The sequence below is a fragment of the Anastrepha ludens genome, chromosome 5, assembly GCF_028408465.1.
Source record: "Anastrepha ludens isolate Willacy chromosome 5, idAnaLude1.1, whole genome shotgun sequence".
In the NCBI taxonomy this organism is placed as follows: Eukaryota; Metazoa; Arthropoda; class Insecta; order Diptera; family Tephritidae; genus Anastrepha; species Anastrepha ludens.
The window spans coordinates 101881350-101902188 of record NC_071501.1 but is presented as its reverse complement, the minus strand read 5'-3'; the positions used below and the strand labels follow the sequence as shown (position 1 = coordinate 101902188).

Sequence of the window (20839 nt, the reverse complement as noted above, 5' to 3'; positions counted from 1 at the left end):
TTTACATAGAACGCATGTCTGGAATTCTCAACTGGCTTACGATATTCTTAAATGATGGCGCGAATTGCTCGGGTCTTTTTATAAGCTTCATATTAACAGTTACTATGGCTACTCACATTCTCACAGCCAATTATGTACCTGAGCGATAAGCGCTCCACGGCCGCCAGGGCCAACGAGCGCTCTCTTCTGCTTATGTGGCTCTACAGTGGCTTACCTGAAGAACTGGGTAAATGTACGTGATTACCATTCGGAATTCACAGAGAGGTCGTTGGTTCGAATCTCGGTGAAAGCAAAATTAATAAAAACAATCTAATAGCGGTCGCCCCTCGGCAGGCAATGGCAAACCTCCGACTGTATTTCTGCCATGAAAAATCTCCTCGTAAAAATATCTGCCGTTCGGAGTCGGCTTGAAATTGCAGGTGCCGCCATTTATGGAACAACATCAAGACGCACACCACATATAGGAGGTGAGCTCGGCCAAACACCTAACAGAAGTGTACGCGCCAATTATTTATTTTTATTTTTTTTATTACAATCATAAAATTATTTTATTAATTAAATGTAAAAATATACAATATTAATATGTAAATTTAACGAAATGTGAATATGTGAATATGTAGGAATAATTTGAGACCGACAATTTTAACTAGTGTTACCACCTAATGCGATTTTTACTAAAATTGTATTAAGTTGATTAATATTATTATTACTGAATAAATATGAAGTGGAGAAATTAAATAAAACACTTGAGAGGGGGCATCAAATCTCTTTTTATTATTTAATTATTGTTTGCTTAAACGCCAATTATGAGGCGCATAGAGCCAAAGTCAATGCCTTCTACTTTCTTCTATCGTTGGCTATTTGCCGGTTGCATCGTAAGGATGCTTTGGGCCGTCCTCAGTGCCTATAATCTAGAGGCTTCCACTCCATCTATCCAGTCCATCAACGGAATTTTTCGCGCGGGCTTTCTAAAAGTATGTCCGATCTAAGCCCACCAATTTGCTCTTATGGATTTCAATAGTGATTGCGATCTGATGACATCGTCTATGTAAATCAATGTTTGCTTTCCAGTTTTTTGGCCACCAAACGCATAATTTTTCCATATCACATTTCCTGTAATGTTGGCCAGAACTCGCAGCCGTGCAATAAAACAGATTTAACATTTGAGTTAAAAATGAATAATTTAGTTTAGTTTAGTGAATAGTTTTAGTTTTCTCGATAAAATGTTTGAAGTACCATACGTTTTTAATAACAGTTTTGCAACAGGAGGGATCTAGGTAGAGTAGGTCTTTACAATAGCGAACAACCGTCTAAGTCTTATCGCCGATTACCTTGTTTCTTTACGTCATATATCAAAGCGCAGAGGACAAGATCGAAGCTGTATCCAACAGTGGGAGGCAAATCAATTGTGACCTTAAAAGAAATGATTGGAAAGTGTCATCAAAAAGAAATGAAAAGGGATTTACAAGATCTGCATTGAAGCCACTGCTTGGCAAAAGAACTGAGTGCGATGTACCTTAATTCTATTCTCTTCATTGTGTGTAGTCAAAGCTACCTCGTCATTGGCAACTAACTCGAAGTCGTTCAAGAATATTTTACAAGAATTCCGGATGTTCCTTCAAATTTTCTCCAACATAAGCTAAATAAGAGCGCAAGGATTATTCAGTGGCTGATAATAACAGCACAATGATTATTCGGAAAAATATGCTGATCTATGTCCTTAATAAATTGAGTCAAAGCATTGAACTAACTTTGCTTTTCCTTTATTCTAGTCAATCTAACTTCAAAGCCTTGCCTTCGCTGATCACCAACGAGTAACACAATCATTGACCATATACCTGTCAAGTTCTCAATACCGCACGCTAGTTTCGCAGAAGCTGGCGCAAAATGCATTCAAAAATTTCCGTGCGACAGTTCAGCAGTTCGAAGATAGCGCTTAGACAGTTCTTAGGAAACACTTCTTGCAGGATCTTTCTCACGAATAGAGAAACATTGGAGCTGAACATAAATTAAAATAAATATTTCATATTTTCAAATTATAAGCAAAAGTCTACGTGAAAATATTATTCAGAAAGTTGGGCTCAGAGCAATACTCCATATCCATAAAGGGGTTACAATAGATCTTTCTGGTTGCTGCGCTAAACTCCTCATAATAATAAAAAAAGCTATTAATGGTCATTAAAATATATTTTACCGCGAAAAAGGAGTTTTAAAACTTTAATTACATCTGTGTATCTGTGTAGCCAGTAATCTCGTTAATGTTATAAAATACGAATTGTAATTAAAATTTAATGACAAAGGCACATGGCACACACTTAAGCAAATTTGCAATGACAAATACTTATATACTTTCTCTTACTGCTGACTTACTAACACAGTGACACATTGCCAAATTGACAGTCAACTTGTCAGCTTGAACAACAAAAGTGTCATTCACTGGAATATCTAACTAACTGATTTGCTACCGCAGTGACAGTATTTTCATTTATTTAGATTTGTGTGGAAAGTTGGACACAAAAACTGTTGTAAAGTACATTCTACATATGTAAGGATGTGTGTGTGTGTGAGTAGCGTTTGGAAAGAACAGACGAATAAAAAAATAAAGAGAAACAAAAGCGTGGAAAAACTATTTAATATGCAAATATTTCTTTTTAAATCTGCTTACTAAAAAAATCAACTATTTTGTTGTGGCATTTGCATTTTACATGGTTTTCATTAAAATTAGATTTGCTATTTTGTATTTGTCTTTATGTTTATCACTATTTGGGTGCGACAATCAGTTATGTGCTCTGTTTGGCAATCACTGTTGAGTATTTATAGTGTAATTTATGATCAGTGAAGCGCTGACGCATAGGTGGTGGTGTCCACACTTACTTGTTGTTTGAAATATTTTGGAACCAGAAGCATTCCCAAATCATTACCTTTACGCAGCGAGCTAGTAGATTTTAGAAAGTTCTTAGAAGGTAGAAGAAACCTGATTTAAATTTCTTAAAAGAATCTTCAGAACCTTATGAAATATTTTACAAAACTAATCTTCTGAACGTTATGATCCTTATGAAATATTTTTGAGAACCTAACAGCACATTTCTGCAAGTTATTAGGAACTTCATAGCAACATCTGGAAAAAAAATTTGTATTTAACTGTGAATACGTGGACGTGATTCTGAAAATGGAATAAATTCATGTATTGGGAGCATCTTATGGAAGCATCACTTAAATTTACTGAGCTCTTAGAACTTCGTGGAAACATTACTGAGCTATTTAGAAATCTCAATAACCTTTTCATATAACTCATGAAAACGCAAGATATTTCTGAATTTCTTGCAGCGCCGTCTGTGCCAGAATTTGGTGGGAGTGCATAAAAAAACTAAAATACAATAAAAAAATAATAAAATACAATAAAATTAAACTAATTGAATTAAATTAAATAAAAAAATTATAAAATGAAATAAGAATTCTATAAACTATAAAGTAAAACAAAACAACAAAAATTGGAATAAAATTAAATACAAAAATAAGTAAAATATAAAATAAACGTAAAGAAAATAATATAATTAAATTAAATTGAACCCAATGAAATAAAATTCAAAAATATTATATTAATTTAAATAAACAATATAAATGAAATAAATTTAAGGAAAAAAATTAAATTAAATTTATTTATTAAAATTAAATTAATTTTGATTACGTTAAGCAGAAATTTTCTCAAAAATATTTAAAATAAGAAAACAAAAAATTTAATTTAATTTAAAAAATGAATTAAATTAATTTAGATTTAAAAAAAATTTATAAAATAAATTGAAACAAAATAAAATTTAATTAAATTTTTTTTATTTAAATTTAGTTTAATTTTAATACAAATAAAAAAATAAATCAAATTAAAATATTAAATAAATGAAAATTACAAAATACATTTCAGCAAAACAAAACTAGATAAAAATTTCGTAAAATTAAATAGAAAAAAATTACATAAAATGAAATAAAATTCAATTAATTTGGATAAAATTAATCGGAAAAAAATTATAAAATAGAACAAAAATATAACGTGAAACACAATAAACGGCGGTCATCGTGGCCGAATGGGTTGCTGCGAGACTCTCATTCGAATATGCGTAAGTTCAAATCTCCATGCATGGAACCTCAAAACGCTAGAAAACAGTTTTTCAAATAGCGTTCGCCCCTTCAAATATATTTCTGTCATGGCCATATAAAAAACCACCTGCCGTTCGGAGACGACATAAAACCGCATGTAGGTCCCTCCATTTGGTGGAACAACACCAAACTTTCACACTTTTTAATCAGAATCTTTAAAAATAATTCAAGTATGCAATTTTTTAGTCTGATTCTTTTATACCCAAATGGTAAAGTGCAAGATTCAAGTGGTCTTGGTGCTGACGGTTTCGGGTATTTTCTTCTACACAAAGAAATTTCAACATCCGATAGCTAAAAATCTGCATTCTCAAAAGTTTTCAAAAATTAACAAGTTATTAAAATATAATATAATATATACCTTCCATTTATATTTTTATGAAAATTTGTTAATTTTTTTGTTTTTATTTTATTTTTTAATTCTGTACAAAGTTTCACACTTGGATGTATACGGTTTTTGTAGTGGATTGAACTATATTTTCATTAAAAACTTAGTAAAATTGAATAAAATTGAAATAAATTGTGAAAATGTTTGAATAGGTTCTAGTGCTATAGTTAAGAAGTGCCCGGGAGCGAAAAGTGTCCAAGTATTCGAAGAGGTACCCTCTAAAAGCAGGCAAACGCATGTAAAGAGTGTAAAAATATAAATCAATAAATGGCACGTACACTTCTGCTAAGTGTTTGGCCGAGCTCTTCCTCCTATTTGCGGCGTAGGTCTTGATGGGGTTCCCCAAATGAAGGGAGCTACAGTTTTAAGCCGACTCCGAACCGTAAATTGTTTTTTATGAGCCATTATCTGCCGAGGAGCGACCGCTATTAGAAAAAACTTATTTTGCTCTTTCATGCATGGAGACTCGAATGTACGCACTCCCGTTCGTTATGCAATAACCCGTTCGGATACAACGTAATGTAAACAAAATACGGAATATAAAATAAAATAGAATGAAAAATTGAATTAAATAAAATTCAAATTAAAATGCATAAACTAACTGATAGAAAACTCCGCAAGAAAGCAATTCTTAAAAGTTTTACTGCATTTTAATTTTTCCAACAAATTCTCTAACAAGCTAATAGAGTGACGCAGATGAAACTGAATAAATATCATTAAATTAAAACAGCTTCTTTTTGACTGACAACTTTTGCGCTGAAGAATTGAATTAGCGCAAAGCGCATAGCGCACTGCTGCTGCATAAATATTTATATAATTTTCTCTTAAATTAATATTATACTTAAACTCATTTACACCTAGAAATTTTCTACTTATCTCTCTTCTCGATTGCTTTCACTCTTTGCAGTGTTACGCTGTGTGCTCATAACAGCCATGGCGGCGACGACGGCCTCCGTGACGGCGGCACCATTTGTGACGCAAAATTCACTGTTGTCGTTAACACAACAAACGCTGCAAAAACACTTTCACAACGGCAACAGCAACAACAACCATCATTATAGCATTAGTGACAACATCAGTACTTTTATTTCTGCTTCGTCACATAATTACAATCGTCGACACTCACAGCTGCCACTGCCCACACTTACGCCGCCTACTTCTCCACCAGCAACGTTGCGAATAATGGATATTGAGGTGTTGAATGCGAGCAGCAGCAGCAGCAGCAGTAGCAACAACAACATCATCGGCGGTGATAACGCAAACCACTTGAAGAGTCTTTCATCGATTGTAGAGGCGTCGGATATGGGCGAGGGCTACATGAATCAGCTACCAATCTTTGACTTTGGACTGCCGCGTAATATAACGGCACGTACCGGTCAAACGGAAGCTACAATTAAATGTCGCGTCGAGCGATTGGATGATAAATCGGTGAGTGAGTGAGTTAGTGGGTGGGTTATGTGGTGAAAGGAAACCAATAAAGCGTGAAAAGTCACACTCAATAGAAGTAGAAAAATATTGAAAGGGCGGATTAAATGTGGAAGAGGAGTGAAGTTTCACGCTTTTATAAAACAAATTTATCGAGAAATAAATATTAAATGTATAAAGGAAAAATTGCAGTGCTGAAAGTGCTAGAAAACTAAAACTATGGATTGTAGTACTTGCTTATTACTTCATTCGCCTAGCACATAGTCTGCAGTTCTCAACTGACTTATGAAATAAGTTAATCAATGCTTCCTTCATTAGAGCAGACTCCTAACAAAGAGAGCCAGTGCTTCGTGTTTAAGTCGAAGAGTTTTGGATATTACACCCAGGCCGGCAGTAAAAGCTTTTGGATCACTTATGTGATTCTAATTAAATACAATATTTTATTTAGAATAAACTGCAATGCGCCGCATAATGCGCTAACTTTTGGTTTGCAGTCTCAATTTCCTAACATCATTTTGCAATTATAAAAAGGAAATATGATTCGAACTTTCGAGCGATTCTTTGTTAAGTGATGGAAATATTTCGTTTTTGGTTTATTTTTGGACCTAAGTGTAATAAGAAAAACTGAATTTTTTTTTTTAATTGAAATATTAAAATATTAAGTTAAAAAATTTTAAAATATTTTAGAAAAATTTAATAATTTTGAGATTTATTTAATGTTGAAGATTTTGGTATAGAGGTTTTTAAGGTCAAACAGCTTCGTTTCTTTTCAACATTTTTGTACCTTTTTTTTATTTTGTAATCCCTGCGAGTGTTTTAATGGGATTCACATAACGAAACTTGGAGGGATTGCTGTGCACAGTCTCAGCTGTAAAAATATAAGACAAAGCTCAGTGTAGTAGTCAGTAGATGATTTCCAAAAATGTCTGAAAAAACTTTTTTTCCAAAAACAAAACAAAAATTCCAAAAATAAAAAAACAAAGTTAATTTTATATTTACACTTTTTTTTAATATATTGTATATTACATACTAAAAACGTTCATGAAAATATTGAAAGGAACCGAAAATATTTCAAAATTCCAAAAATTTTAAGAAACAATTTTTTTTATTCTCTCCCTCAAAAAATTTTATAGAACATATATTTAATACTAAAAAATGAAAAACCAAGTTTATGAAAATACTAAAAGAAGGCGATGTTATTTTATTTTAAAAACCCCTTTATAAAAATTTTGAACACTGAAAAACTTTCAATGCCATAAATATTTTTTTTTTTTAGTTTTATTAATGCACTTCTTATTATACACGCACCTGCAAATAAACCACATTTCAAAAGAACTGTCAACAATGTCAAAAATACTTGGATCAGTTGACTCGGAATCGCTACTTCGTGAGAAAGTATGAGGGTCGTTTAAAAAGTCCGTGAGTATTTGGACGCGTATTGAGATCATGTTTAGTTAGTTGCTTCCTTTGGAAGAACACACAGCAAGTTTTAGTTAGATCGGTCTATCTCTTTGTGTTTGGCATTCGTTTGAATTGAGGAAGTCGAGTGATTTTCCTTTTTCATAACGAAAACGCACCAGCAGTTGTGGTCGCAAAATGAATGGAAATAGGGTTCGCACTCGTTTCGCATCACCCCTATTCTCCATATTTGGCTTCCCCGGTTCCCTCAGCCTACTATTTGTTCCTCAATTTGAAGAAACGGCTGGCAGGAAAAAGACTTTACTCAAATGAGGAGGTTAATGTGGGATCAACAAAGGGAAAGAATCAACAAACTAGAACAGCATTGGACCAAGTGTATAAGCTTAAAAGGATACTACGTCGAAAAATAAAAAAGTTTAAAAAAATAAATAATTGGCGCGAGCTCCTCCTCCTATTAATGGCGAGTGTATTGATGTTGTTCCCCAAACAATTAAATATTTTTTACTTTTCCACGGACTTTTCAAACTACGCTCTCTTAATGCAATAAGTTTCCTCACTCATATTCGATCCCAACAAGTAGCATTATCTGTTTAAAATTATTTTACAACAGTTAACCCACTAACTGCCTTTTAGTGAATTTTTGTAAAGTTTGTATGAAGAAATATCAAAAACATCAAACCAGCAACTCAAGTGGTAGAGGGAGGCATTAAATATGCAATCGAAAAATTGCATACTATACGTCTCTGAATGAAAAACACAACCGAGAAATGCACACCTGTAGGCTTCTTTTAATCGGAACTACTGGGAGGAGATACTTGAAACTATTGGCATGTCCCTCCTTGATACGTATATGAAGCTTGCTATCATTTAAGCCAGAACTACACATCTAACTTTCGCGGTGTTGTGACTTTTAGCGCTTTATATATCTGGCAAATCTTATAGCAGAATAAAGCGGCAAAAGCTATAGCGCCTGAAACATAAAACACCATACGTTTTTCTTGAATCAGTGCGGCATCACACTCCCAGCTGCAACTGGTGTCGGGGTTGTATTCAAAGTCGAATTCCATAGTCTGATAGACACAGCTTCTAGATTATACCTTCAAAAGTTAAGAATGGTGTCACGCCCGTTGCACTTCAACAGAAATCTATAAGATAACCAAAGTTTCTACGAGGATCGGGTCTACGTTACCGGTACTACCAGGACTTATGACCGGGCAAAGACTGTCGCCCTAGCTTTACTCAAATTCTAAGAGCACTTTCAGCTGCAGTATATTTCAAATTCAGAAATTTCCCTTTAAGTCGAAGGACTTTAACTTTCGTACTAAATGAAAATAATCAAACCCTTAAGTATAAGTAAGTAATATTCTTAATTACTACTTCTGCGCTTCTCTTACTCTTCGATAAGCACTACCACAATTATCGTTCCCAAGCCACTGTGTACTTAGGGCGCACTCAAGCTGAAGTGACGAAAAAAAAAGAAACACTTTACCCGCATTTAACTGGTCATTTGCGGTTTTTCCGTTTTGCTATCAGCTCCATCTAAGAAAATAAAACCTAAAACGAAACCCCACTCAACTCCAGCACACTTGAGCGGCAGTGGGCAAGTGAACGGAAAGTGCTCTTTACGAATGACTGCCTGGCGCTGCGCATTTTACTGCCACATCAATGGTAGTTTTATTTAATCTCCCCTTAACCCTTACGGACATTTCTCATGCTGATCGAGGCTCATTAATCAATTTCCGTTTGTCACTTTCGCGGCATAAGTGACTGCTATTTTTTCTTATTCTTATTCAATTTTTTTTTGCTATTTTTTTACTTGTACGCATAAGCCCTTCTTCCTGACCACAAATTATTTCAGCTGCCATTTCATATTTTTACTTAATATACATATTTGCTGGCACATTACTCACTCCGTCAAACTTAAATTTTTTCCCAAAATACCTTTTTTCTTTCTTTTGTTCGCTTTCTTCGCCACCTCCGGATGTGTCTGTTGCTGTTGCTGCTCATTTGGCCACCTGCTATTGGACTCTGACTGAATGTGATTTTCTACGTTGATGGTCATCAACAGGTCTCGTGGATACGTAAACGTGATTTGCATATACTGACGGTAGCCACAGCCACGTATACATCGGACAAACGCTTTCAGGTAAGCGCACACAAAATTTGCACTCTTCTCACAAAAAAGTACTTAACTGCCACCAGCAAAGTAATAAATGTGTGTATGTATCTAGGTATATGTGTCTGTGTAGAGGCGCATTCGTATGAGTATTTATTTAGTGAAAGTAAAAAGAGTGGAGATAAAAAATTACCAAATGAAAAATATACAGTGACCGCAGCGGAGTAAATGCATTGAAAGAAGTGAAATAAGAGCAGGTCCCTCCTTTGCTCACCTCCGACTTTATACGAAGCTTAAATTTATTTATTCAATTGGTGTTCTGTAGGTAAGTGTTCGAGAGAGCCATCTTTGGCTGATTTTACATACAGAAAGAAACTTAAGCACATATAAGAGGTTTGCTGAAAAAAATCATTCAATACGAGCAACTTCCTTTAACTCAAACCAGTCAACAACTAGACCATCTGTAGGAAGTAAAGGCCAAAGCGGTTAGCCAATAGAAGAGAAACTGTATTGCGTCAGAGCGTTGCAGATCACATACAAACATCTTGGCAAAAGCACCGGAAGCTTGATTGGGACATTCTAAACTTTATTGGGAGATTCAAAGCACCAAGCGACAAAAATCAACCTTTTTTTATTCGAAAGAAATTTCAAACGCATGTGACACTATACTTATACATTTTATATAAAGGGTGGCGCAAAATTAATCACCCTATCGGAAGTATCATAATTTTTCCAAATGACGTAAATCACATTTGACAGTTGAGAATTATACAGCTGCAGTATACAAACAGACAGACAATGGTGGACAGGCGCGTAAAGGTCAAAAGAAAGATTTCCACGTCTCAAAAAAATGTGTATAAAAAAAAAATTTATATTATAAACAAAATTGGGGGATTAATTTTGCGCCACCTTGCAGTAAAACTGTATACTCAGTTTCTTATCAATTTCATTTTAAAAGAGAAACATAAATGCAGGTATCCATTAGGCACACTTTACTAGGTTGTTCGATAAGAAAGGGCGTTGCTATTAGCCTAAATTTCTAAATTTTTTTTTATGTTGGTACACTTTCATATGAACGTACGTGAAGTCTCATTTCAATCTGTCAATTCAATATTTGTTTACAAGCCATTTAGTATCGATGTATAACAGAATTTTCTGCAAAGGAAAAAATCAAGTGCCGCGCAGTGATTGAATTTTTATTTTTAAAAGGTTTCAAAGCCAAAGAAATTTATCAACGAATTCCGATAATGTATAAGGACTTTTTTTCTATCAATTAGTACAGTAGAAAGATGGGTTTTTGAATTTAAACGCGGCTGCACAAGCTTTTCAGACAATCAACGTCAAAGACGTCCAAACAAAGCAACAACACCAGAAATCGTAGAAAAAATTCAAGATATCTTATTGGAAAATCATCGAGTGACTAAAAGATATCTAAAAGAAGTCTTAGGCATCTCATTGGACAGTATAAGCAATATTTTTACTGAAGAATTGGGTTTCAGAAATCTGCCTACCGCATTTACTAACAATGGGACAAAAACAAATTCGAATACGACTTTCTCAGTAACATTTAGAGCGTTTTTCAAAATGATAAAGTCGATTTTGTGCGTCGATTCATCAATATGCATGAGACTTAGGTCTAACACCATGATCATAAATCAAAATAAAAAGCTAAAGAGTGGTGCGAAGCTGGTTCTTCTGGTAAAACAATGAATTCGGAATATTATTGCAACCTTTTAGACCAGCTTAAGAATAAAATGCGTCAAAAAACATCCAGTTTGCAGAAGAAACCCATTATTTCTCATTACGACGTGTCACAAGAGTATTTTGACAATAGCTAAAATGCATGAATTAAATTTCGAATTGTTGGAGCATCTCCCGTCTTCACCAGGTTTGGCCCCTAGTGAGTTCCACGACAGTGGTTTGTTTACGAAAAAACTGAGATTGTGTTGGTGATATACGAAAAAATCAATACTGTTTTCGCTCATATTGATTGGACATCTGTGTGAATACGTTTGGAACGAGCGGATAATATTCTGGCGTATGAGTACCCGGTGACATGGCAGCCAAAGTTATTCGTTCAAGTTCGTATTTCACTACAGCTGAAGGCCAAACCTGGTAATCTAACATCCTTGGTTTGGAACTAAAACCAAGAGATTTACCACCCATTCCTGTCTAAGGGGAATAATTTATTTGAAGAAAAATTCTTAATTCTCAAAAGTGTGTGAAAATCGATTGTTTTATGTTTTTTGGTAAAAGTTACGAATATTTCTAGAAGAGATGCGTTAAGGGATCTTAAGTATGAGTATTTTTGTAGCAATAACTGTTTTTTTAAATGCGTTTATAAAGCCACGAAAATAATAGGTAGTAAAATCAAAATTTAGGTCAATTTATTCCTTTCTACAATATATATTTTAAAACTTCTGCATTCCTAAAAGCTAGACACTACATATAAACTTGCCCTACTAAATTCCTATATATGTATGGGTATATTATTCACCAATTGCAATCAAATGAAGTCATACGTAAGTTTTTCTATTTCCACAAATACTATTTATTTGCCACACAAATTCTCGTACATTTACGTATATTTTTAGTAGAAGTATGCAAGTGTCTATTTTTATTGCCCTCCACTCAATAATACACATAAAAGCTGCTCCCTTCTCTCCATACCCGTCCCTCGGCCAGCACATGTGTATGCATGTAAGTCTGTGTATATTGCATATGTATGTGCGTGTACTATATTCGGCTTTGGTGCACTGGGTTGTAGCTTCTACTTTCAGTTGCTTAAGAACAGATTCCATTCCCATGGAGAATATGGGCAGAACTTAACTTTTATCAAAGGAAATGTGCAGCTGTTCGACACACATATCTCAGCGTTTGCATGCTAATGCCTTAACAAATATTCTTGTTCATACACTGTTGTTGGATGGCAGGAATCAGACTAGTTTGTTAGTGACTCGAATTGTACTAGTTGCAAAGTGATCAAATAAAGGTGTATACGAACAAAAAATTTCTTGGTATATTTGTTGAATTTATTGCTAAATTTTTGCCATGTTTTTGAATATAAATATTGAATGATTTTTATTTTATTTCATTTATTTGTTTATTTATTTATTTGTTTATTCAAATTAATTAAGTTTGCGAAAACACAAATTCCTTACTGACTAATAAATAAAAAGTTTATTACTCAAAGCGCTAAAATTAAAAATGAGACTTTCAGTATTAGCGAATTCATATTTCACGAAAAAAAAATGGAGAATATTTGGAAAATAAAATTATTTAATAATTTAAAAATAAAAATAAGTTTTGTATAATATTTCAATTCCTAATTGGCCCGCTGATTTAGTTAAATCTCGATTTATAATACGATGCCGTTTCCAAAGCGGCAATGTTTTTCCGATTTATTCACAAAAATAATCAGACTTGCATTGTATCGAAATTGTGTTTTTATGACTCGGAGTGAAGTCACCTGCAATGCGCTTAGTTTTCAGTTTACGTTGCATATGTTGAAAGCTATACATTTTCCAATATAAGGCAAAAAACAAAAAAAAAACAAAAACTTAACTGGAGAAGCTTAATAATAATAAAGGAACTTTTAATGGAGGAAGAAGAAGCAGAGACGGTAGCGGGAAACGATGACTCAAAGCTTCTTTCACTGGATTGAAAGGACTCTCTGAAATGCCTTTCAAAGACAAAGATGGAAAATTAACCCGACCCTCATGAACAGTTCACACGATGGGAAATAGGTACCTTTTGATGAAGTTTTCAGAGGCCTCAAATTCTTGAGCACGCGGCTGGGACAACTCCCGAGCGATGTATTCAAAGAATTTCCTATGTATCTTACCAGCATCCAAGTGTGGACAAAATTAAGACAGGAAGTGGAAAACGAAGTATAGAAAATGGAAAATCTAGCTTGTGGTCAACATCACGGGAGAAATGCTAAAAGCCAATACGAAAACTTCGGCAGGGATACTGTCTCGCCTGTTTCGCCTGAAGCGCTACCACAGTACTGGTTGCAGGATATTTTGGTGAAGGTTCCAAAGAAAGACTCACAGCTGACTGCGGGAACTGGAGGGATATAATGTTATTGTATGCTCCCCTTAGAATTTTCTGCAAATTTATGCAGAATAATTAAAACCCGATCATATTTGCCTCACTCAAAAGTATATGGTATTCTAAACAGCTAACCTTGAAAGCAAAGCTAAAGATTTTTAAATCCAATCGGTGCTCCTATATGACATGGTCCGTGGCCGTGGCAACAACAACAAAGCTTCAGGTCGTCATAAACCGCTGCATTAGCGTCATCCTGGTGTCTTGATAATTGAGTTTCAAATGATAGGCTCCATACGGGAGGTAAGCAAAGACCAGTTGAAACTGAGATTCACGAGCGTAAAGGGAGATTAACTGGTCATACTTTGCGAAAATTTGCTACTGACATCAGCAGAATGTCCTTAGACTGAAGTCCACAAGGCCCATGCTGTAGAGGTCGACCCAAAGAACTTCGGAGTCTAAGTAAGCGCGCTAACAAATAATAATAGAAGAGCATTCAAAGGTCAAAAACCATTTCTAAGCATAAAATCTATAATATTCCAAAAACTACTTGTCTGCTGACAAACCCAGTTACATCTTTGCCAAGATAATTACACTTAAATTTACTTGCGCTTCTCTAGTTGCTTTTTTGTTTTTTATTTGTCTAAAGTATTGTCTCTAATTTCAATAAAAAATATATTCGATTACTTTTCATTTTACATCCTCAAAAAGGTTTTAATGGTTACCGCACTATACAACTGCATAAACATTTCTATCAAACCTCACTTTTGGTTTTTTTATTTCTACCGAAACGATACGTATTATTTACTTGTTCCAATTTTCCATATCTAAGAAAACCAATTTCTATTTTAAATTTTATATTTTGTGTTTACTAAAATGTAATAAAAAGACGATGTGAAACAGACATCGCAACCAAAAGTGTCCGGCAGGTGAGGAAGATTTATTGTACCAGCTTGTGCTTAAAACGGAAAGTTGCTGCAGTCTTTCCACGATACCACCTTCACTATCTTTGCTATCTCTGTCACTCTCGTCCTAGGCAGACAATATGAACCTCCTATTACATTTCTGCCGTGAAAAAGCTCCTCATAAAAAATTATATACCGTTCGGAGTGGGCTTAAAACTGTTGGTATCTTCATTTCATTTTCATGGGGATAACATCAAGACGCACAACACAAATAGGAGAAGGAGCACAGCTAAACACTCAAAGAGGGTGTAAGCGCTAATTTATAAGTATATGTACATATATTTCAGGAAAGCTACACAGGATAAATCGCTACTTAGAGTATTTCAATAGCAAATTATTCCAAAAGAAAGACTTGCTAACTGTAGGAAAGCTCTTATGGAGGCCACATTTGTAGTTCACTAGCTGATACGAACTAATGGGGATACATATGTAGGTTGCGTAGTTCATCAATTGATATGACATGGATACAGAGGCACGCAATTGACATTTCGTGGAACATCGCCATATCAAAAATACCAACTGCTAACACTAAAGAAAGTTAGAAGGCGCACTACGTTAGCCGCGAAGCAAATGGACAAAAAAGTGGGTCAGAACAAGTGGCTTTGACTATAGGGTTTATACAAGGCGTATCTGACAATGTACCAGGAGAGGCTTAGTAGTATTTGTAGTTAGTAAATTGTTCATAAATATTATGTGCACGTATCTTGGAAGATTGGTGGAAGCGCTAAAATATGTGCACTAGGGTGGGCTAAGCATTTGTTTTTCTTCAAGTCTTTACTTTCCCATGCTAAAATTGGGACAAAAAATTTTTAAAAACGTTTGCTATATACAGACTGAAAACCAGACAAAATTAATAAAAAAAAATAGCTATACTATAAAGGTGCATGTCTGTACGTTGTCCGCGCATCACTACGAAACAACAACACCAAATGACGTAAAAATGCATATTTTCACCCAATGAAGGTTATAGGCATGTTTTTATGATGGAACTTCCTTCCCACAGCCCCCAGACCGCGCCACCACTCTCATTCGCCACTAATATTCAAATATTTGCTTAAATTTAGCATAGCAACGGATGTTGTACTATTATGGTTATTAATAAAAAATTATTTTCTATGAAATTATTGTTTGTAATTCTTTTATATACATATCCTAAATCCCTCAAAATTACGGTTTAAAGCTAGTATATATATAAAAACATATAAAAAAATTTAAATAAGTAAAACAAATTTGGATTAAAAATTAATTAAAAAATGTAATAAAAATATAATAACTAAAAAACAAAAATTATTGTTTTTGGCACAGACATTGCAATTTTTTATTGATGATCAATCATCCAATTTTGTTTTTGAATAACTTTTTTACTAAATAAAAAGTAATATCTAATTTTATTTATATTTTTTTTTTTGTTTTATTTACTACAAGGTGGCATAAAATTAATCATCCATGTGGTTCTTAAATAACTTTTTGTTCTCAATAAAAAAATGATTTTAGGTGGTGAATATCTTTATTTTCACCTCCACATACTCGATTGCTTATTTGCTTGAAAGCTGGAGCTCTTGGTTCACAAGTGTCAAACATGATTGACGTATGACGCCTTTAGCAAAAAGTATAAGGATTAATTTTGAGCCACCTTGTATTAGTGCATTGTATAATAATTTATTGGCATTTAATAACTTTTTTATCTTACAAAGAAAGCAGCAGTTGTTCAGATGCCCTATAAAAAAATGTAAAACTTTTTTTGAACAAAACTTAGGGTGAAGGGACATTAAGAGAGGAAAGTAAGTAATGTCGGTCTGTAATCATTTTTGTGCAAAACTATTTTTTTTTTATTTATTTACTATTTTCATTTATTTTCCAAAGGAATTCTATGATAACTGTCGCGGCACAGGTTAATACAAGGTGGCACAAAATTAATCACCCTATCGGAAGATTTATGATTTTTGCTAATGGCTTTGTACGTCAATCAATCATATTTGACACTTGTGAAATGGACAGCTGCGAATAAAAGCCGACAATTGCAAATAAGGATATTCAACACTAAAAACCATTTTTTTTTTAATTTAGTAAAAAAAAAATTTATAAACAAAATTGTATGATTAATTTTATGCCACTTGTATTAAATAAAACAAAAGAAAATATAAAACTAAATGTTGCTTTTTATTTAGTAAAAAAGTTATTCAAAAGCAAAATATGATGATTAATATTGTAACACCCTGTATTAAATAAAATCCAGAATACTAATATAGATGTCTCATTTTTTTGCGTACTGCTTTATTTAGTAAAAACATTACTAAAACACAAAATGGATGATTAATTTTGCGCCACTTCATATTAAATTACATAAAGAAACATACCCAAATAGATGTTTCATTTTTTTACTTTTTATTCAATAACAAAATTATTCCAAAACAACATTCATAATTAACTTTGTGCCACCTTGTATTAAAAAAATACAAAAATTGATGTCTCACCTTTTGGCCGTTTCTTTTGATTTATTAAAAAATCTATTCAAAAAATATTGTTAGATGATTCATTTTGTGGCACCTTGTATGTCTCATTTGTTTTACTTTTTATTTAGTAAACAAATTATTCCAAAAAAAAATTCAAGCTTAATTGTGCGCCACCTTGTATTGAATAATAAAAACTACATAAATATATGTCTCATTTTTTTGGCCATTTTTTTTTATTTAATAAAAAGTTATTGGAAAACAAAAATGGATGATTCCTCTTGCGCCACTTAATATTAAATAAAATAAAATAATAATACAATAATGGATGTTTCATTTTTTTGCCACAGAAAAAATTTATGGGTTCATCTAAAACAAATTTTTTTTTGTGGTCCATCCTAATGTTCGCAGGCTGCCATAGGGACTACATTGAAGGCAATAAAATAAATATCAAAGAGCAAGCGCACTATTTTAGTTTTATTGCCAAATTGCGGCCACATTTTGAGCCAAAGTTACATAAAAAATTATTGATTTATTAATCTTTCCAGGGATTCATTTCAATACTACTAATAACTTTGATAACTATTTTTATTTTATTTTTGCTTACATTTTTCAAAATTAAACATGGTTATAAAATAGGTGGAGCCTTGTACCCCAAACGCAACTGCCCCTCTTATATCCTCCGTTGTATGCCTGTGAAGTTGGTACTCATACCGATTTGACACGTTTGTAACTTTTCACATACATACCCACGTATAAACTCACATTTTCATATACGTATGCATAAGCAATTTTTTCTACTTCTGTTTCCCCCCACGGGTTTTCACTTTGTAGCCCCACTTGTTACAAATGTATATTTTTTGATTTCAGGTGAGTTCATCGAAAGATGGACGTGAGTGGATATTGCATGTGAAATCGCCGCAAGCTCGTGATAGTGGCATCTATGAATGCCAAGTGAATACGGAACCGAAAATGTCGATGGCATTTCAGTTGAACATCATTGGTAAGTGGAAAAACACACACATCCATAAACGAGTATTACTAAATGCTTACATATATACATATACAGAACATATAAAGTACAATACAGCTGTATCAACACTCACACACACATACAATACTTGCTTACCACTGCCAGTTCATTTCGAGTGCGATTTTCCTCACTACCACATTGATACGCTTAAATATGGTTTTATTTTATTTTATTTGCTTGTGAAAAATATTTCTGTGTATACAAATTAAATGGTTAGTTAACGGATATGTGCATATGCGTGGACATAGTTGAGGACAGTAGCATATGGGCGCATAATTACAAATTGTTGGTAAATAAATAAAACCATAATTATGCTTGTTTGGTCGATTGCGCGTAATTTCCGTGAAAATGTTGCATCAAATTAAAATTTGCTACACTCATTATATTTTATTTAGGTCTTATTTATTATTATTATTATTTTTTATTTTTGCATTTTTCTGTATAGATTGCTTTATTTGGGCTCGAATGAGCCGCTAATTAAACAGTATAAAATCGCGTACAATAGACGACGAAACTATAGCACATACAAAGTGATTTTTGAAATGCTTAAATGTTAGGCGTGTAATGAAACCTCATTTGCCATTTGAGCTTACTACGCCAGATATATATGGTATTGAACAAATTCGATTCTTGCACGTAATGAAAACAGGGATCGATACAAGTTTCGTGATTGTCGCAAGTACTGAGGTTTTATTTTTTTGGCATACAAACTAAAATAGTTTTTTTACTGATAGCAATTCAAGTTGGTTTGCTTGTATTATATCAATTCAACACACTTTAAGGCAATCAGTTTGAAATTAAAGAAATTTTCGATTTTAGTTCTTTTTGCAAACACTCGCTTGCTCAGTTCCACACTGTTTCTGAGCATCTGCCGCGTTATAAAATCTGATACCGGATCCTCTGCTGTAATTTTATTCGTATTTAGCATCGCCATCACTGACTATTTTGTCGTCTTCATTGCAGCGTTCTACATTTAAAGCTGTGAGTTCCAAATGAAGTTCAAAAATACATTTCTCGATTTCACATTGGAAGACTTGCTGCAATGATTCTAGTTCCCGAACCAAAGTTGCAATAAATTGAATATCATCAGTTATCGGTAATCATAACTTGGAAAGAGGAATAATATCGTCACAATCCCAGTCAGACGCTTTTTCAAGCAGTTTTTGAAAGAATGACCAAATTGAAGTTGCTGTAAGAGCGTCCCATGCACCAGGTAGAAAGCATATTGTATTTTTCAGGTTGATATTTCACAGTCACTCATCGTTTGTTTTTCTGGAAGCAACAATGTGACTTAACAAAGATTTTTTGTAATTCAATTTAGTAAGTCTTATAACTTTTTGATCCTGTATTCGTGCCGTATTGTTAGAAGGTAAGAACATTACCGATATTTGACCAACGTAGCTCTTTGACTCACCTTCAATAAGAAGAAGTCTTTTTTCAATCAGATTCTGCGCACGAATAACTCTTTCACCTGTTTATTTAAGCAATTTTTGATAAAAACAGTATTCTTTATTTTGACAAAAAATAACAATACCTCTGAAACAAATGTTCTTGGAAACCATTCTTCAAATAAAGCTAAGGACATCCAAGCACTTTTATTTCCTTTGTAGACAGCAGGCATATCAGTAAATTTTTATAATGAACGAGGACTCGACGGTTTCGCAGCAGTTTTACCTTCAAGGAACGTTATTCTTTCCTTACTGATTTCATGCCCAAGAGCCAAGGTTTCTTTTGAGCGCTCAATAGTTTTATCGGGTAAGAGCTTCCAAAATAAGCCAGATTCATCGACATTGTATACTTGCGCTTTTATCAAGCTTAAATCCATAATCGGTTTGTTTAATTTAATCAGAAATGGGTTGATGGCGTCAGACTAATTTGAAAATTTTTCTCCCCAAATTTTAGCCAGCGAAACTTGGTTTTCTCTTTTAGCATATCACTTGTAGATGCTAAGTATGTTGTTCGTAATCCAATTGCACAACGCCTTTTCCATTTTTCGAAACTCAAAAATTTTAAGAGGTTTCGTTTTACGTGGATCGGATTCAGATCGTGTCACAAACTTTTTATGGGATGTTAATTTTTTTAGTATGAGTTATTGTTGCTGTATGCACGTGAAAGTTCTTCGCTAATGCTTTAATGGAAAGTCCCGCATTTAATTTATTCAGAATGTCAGATTTTTCTTTTATTGCAAGTAGCGTAAATTTTCTCTTTACCATTATGAGACCACACTATGCAAAAGTTAATGCAAAACTGTCATTTCGTCAGCAAGTTAATTAGGAAACGAAAAGAGAAGGAAGCGAATGCAAATAAGATAAAAAGTTTTGAATGGAAAGTCATTGGTAGCACTTCAAGCGTAGTTAAAACGTACAAGGCCAAATGTCTAAATCCAAGCCTCGCGAAAGTAGAGACACTAAAATGTAGATTCATCTACGTCCTCATTCTTCAGCAAAAACTTTTGGAAGCTATATGAAATCCCATCATATGGTTACCCGTTGGATAATTTTACAAAATCTCTCCTCTGAGAGAGCTCTACATGTGAAGGTGCCCGCGTGATATTCACCCAGCTAGCCCGAGGTTATCTATCGAAGAAGGCAGCGCAGGCAGTTTTGTCTATTTGTGCTCATTTAACTGACTTGTGTATGACCTAGATATTTAAAGAAGACTACGCCCTGCTTAGCCAGCTCAACTGCCACACAATATCAAGATTTGCCTCCTTCCTTGATACTGCCATAGGGCACCGTAGGCGAATGGATTGTGCGTGACTAGCATTCGCTAGTGCGTAGGTTTGAACCTTCGAGCATTAAATACAAAAATGGTAGAAAACGTATTTTCTAATAGCGGTCGCCC

At 33.8% G+C, this 20839-nt stretch overlaps 1 protein-coding gene across 3 annotated transcripts in view; it reads left to right on the top strand.

The window, feature by feature from the left end:
• Positions 1-5447: 5447 nt before the first annotated feature.
• The window catches only part of LOC128864453 (uncharacterized), a 72363-nt gene continuing 56971 nt past the window's right edge, over positions 5448-20839 (top strand). For all 3 annotated transcript variants that reach the window (XR_008454687.1, XR_008454686.1, XM_054104117.1), the window contains exons 1-3: positions 5448-5965; positions 9450-9527; positions 17833-17965. Coding sequence is in view for 1 of the 3 variants with exons in the window: in XM_054104117.1 (XP_053960092.1) it covers positions 5471-5965; positions 9450-9527; positions 17833-17965 (706 nt within the window). In the remaining 2 variants the exon portion in view is untranslated. The remainder of the gene's footprint in view (positions 5966-9449; positions 9528-17832; positions 17966-20839) is intronic.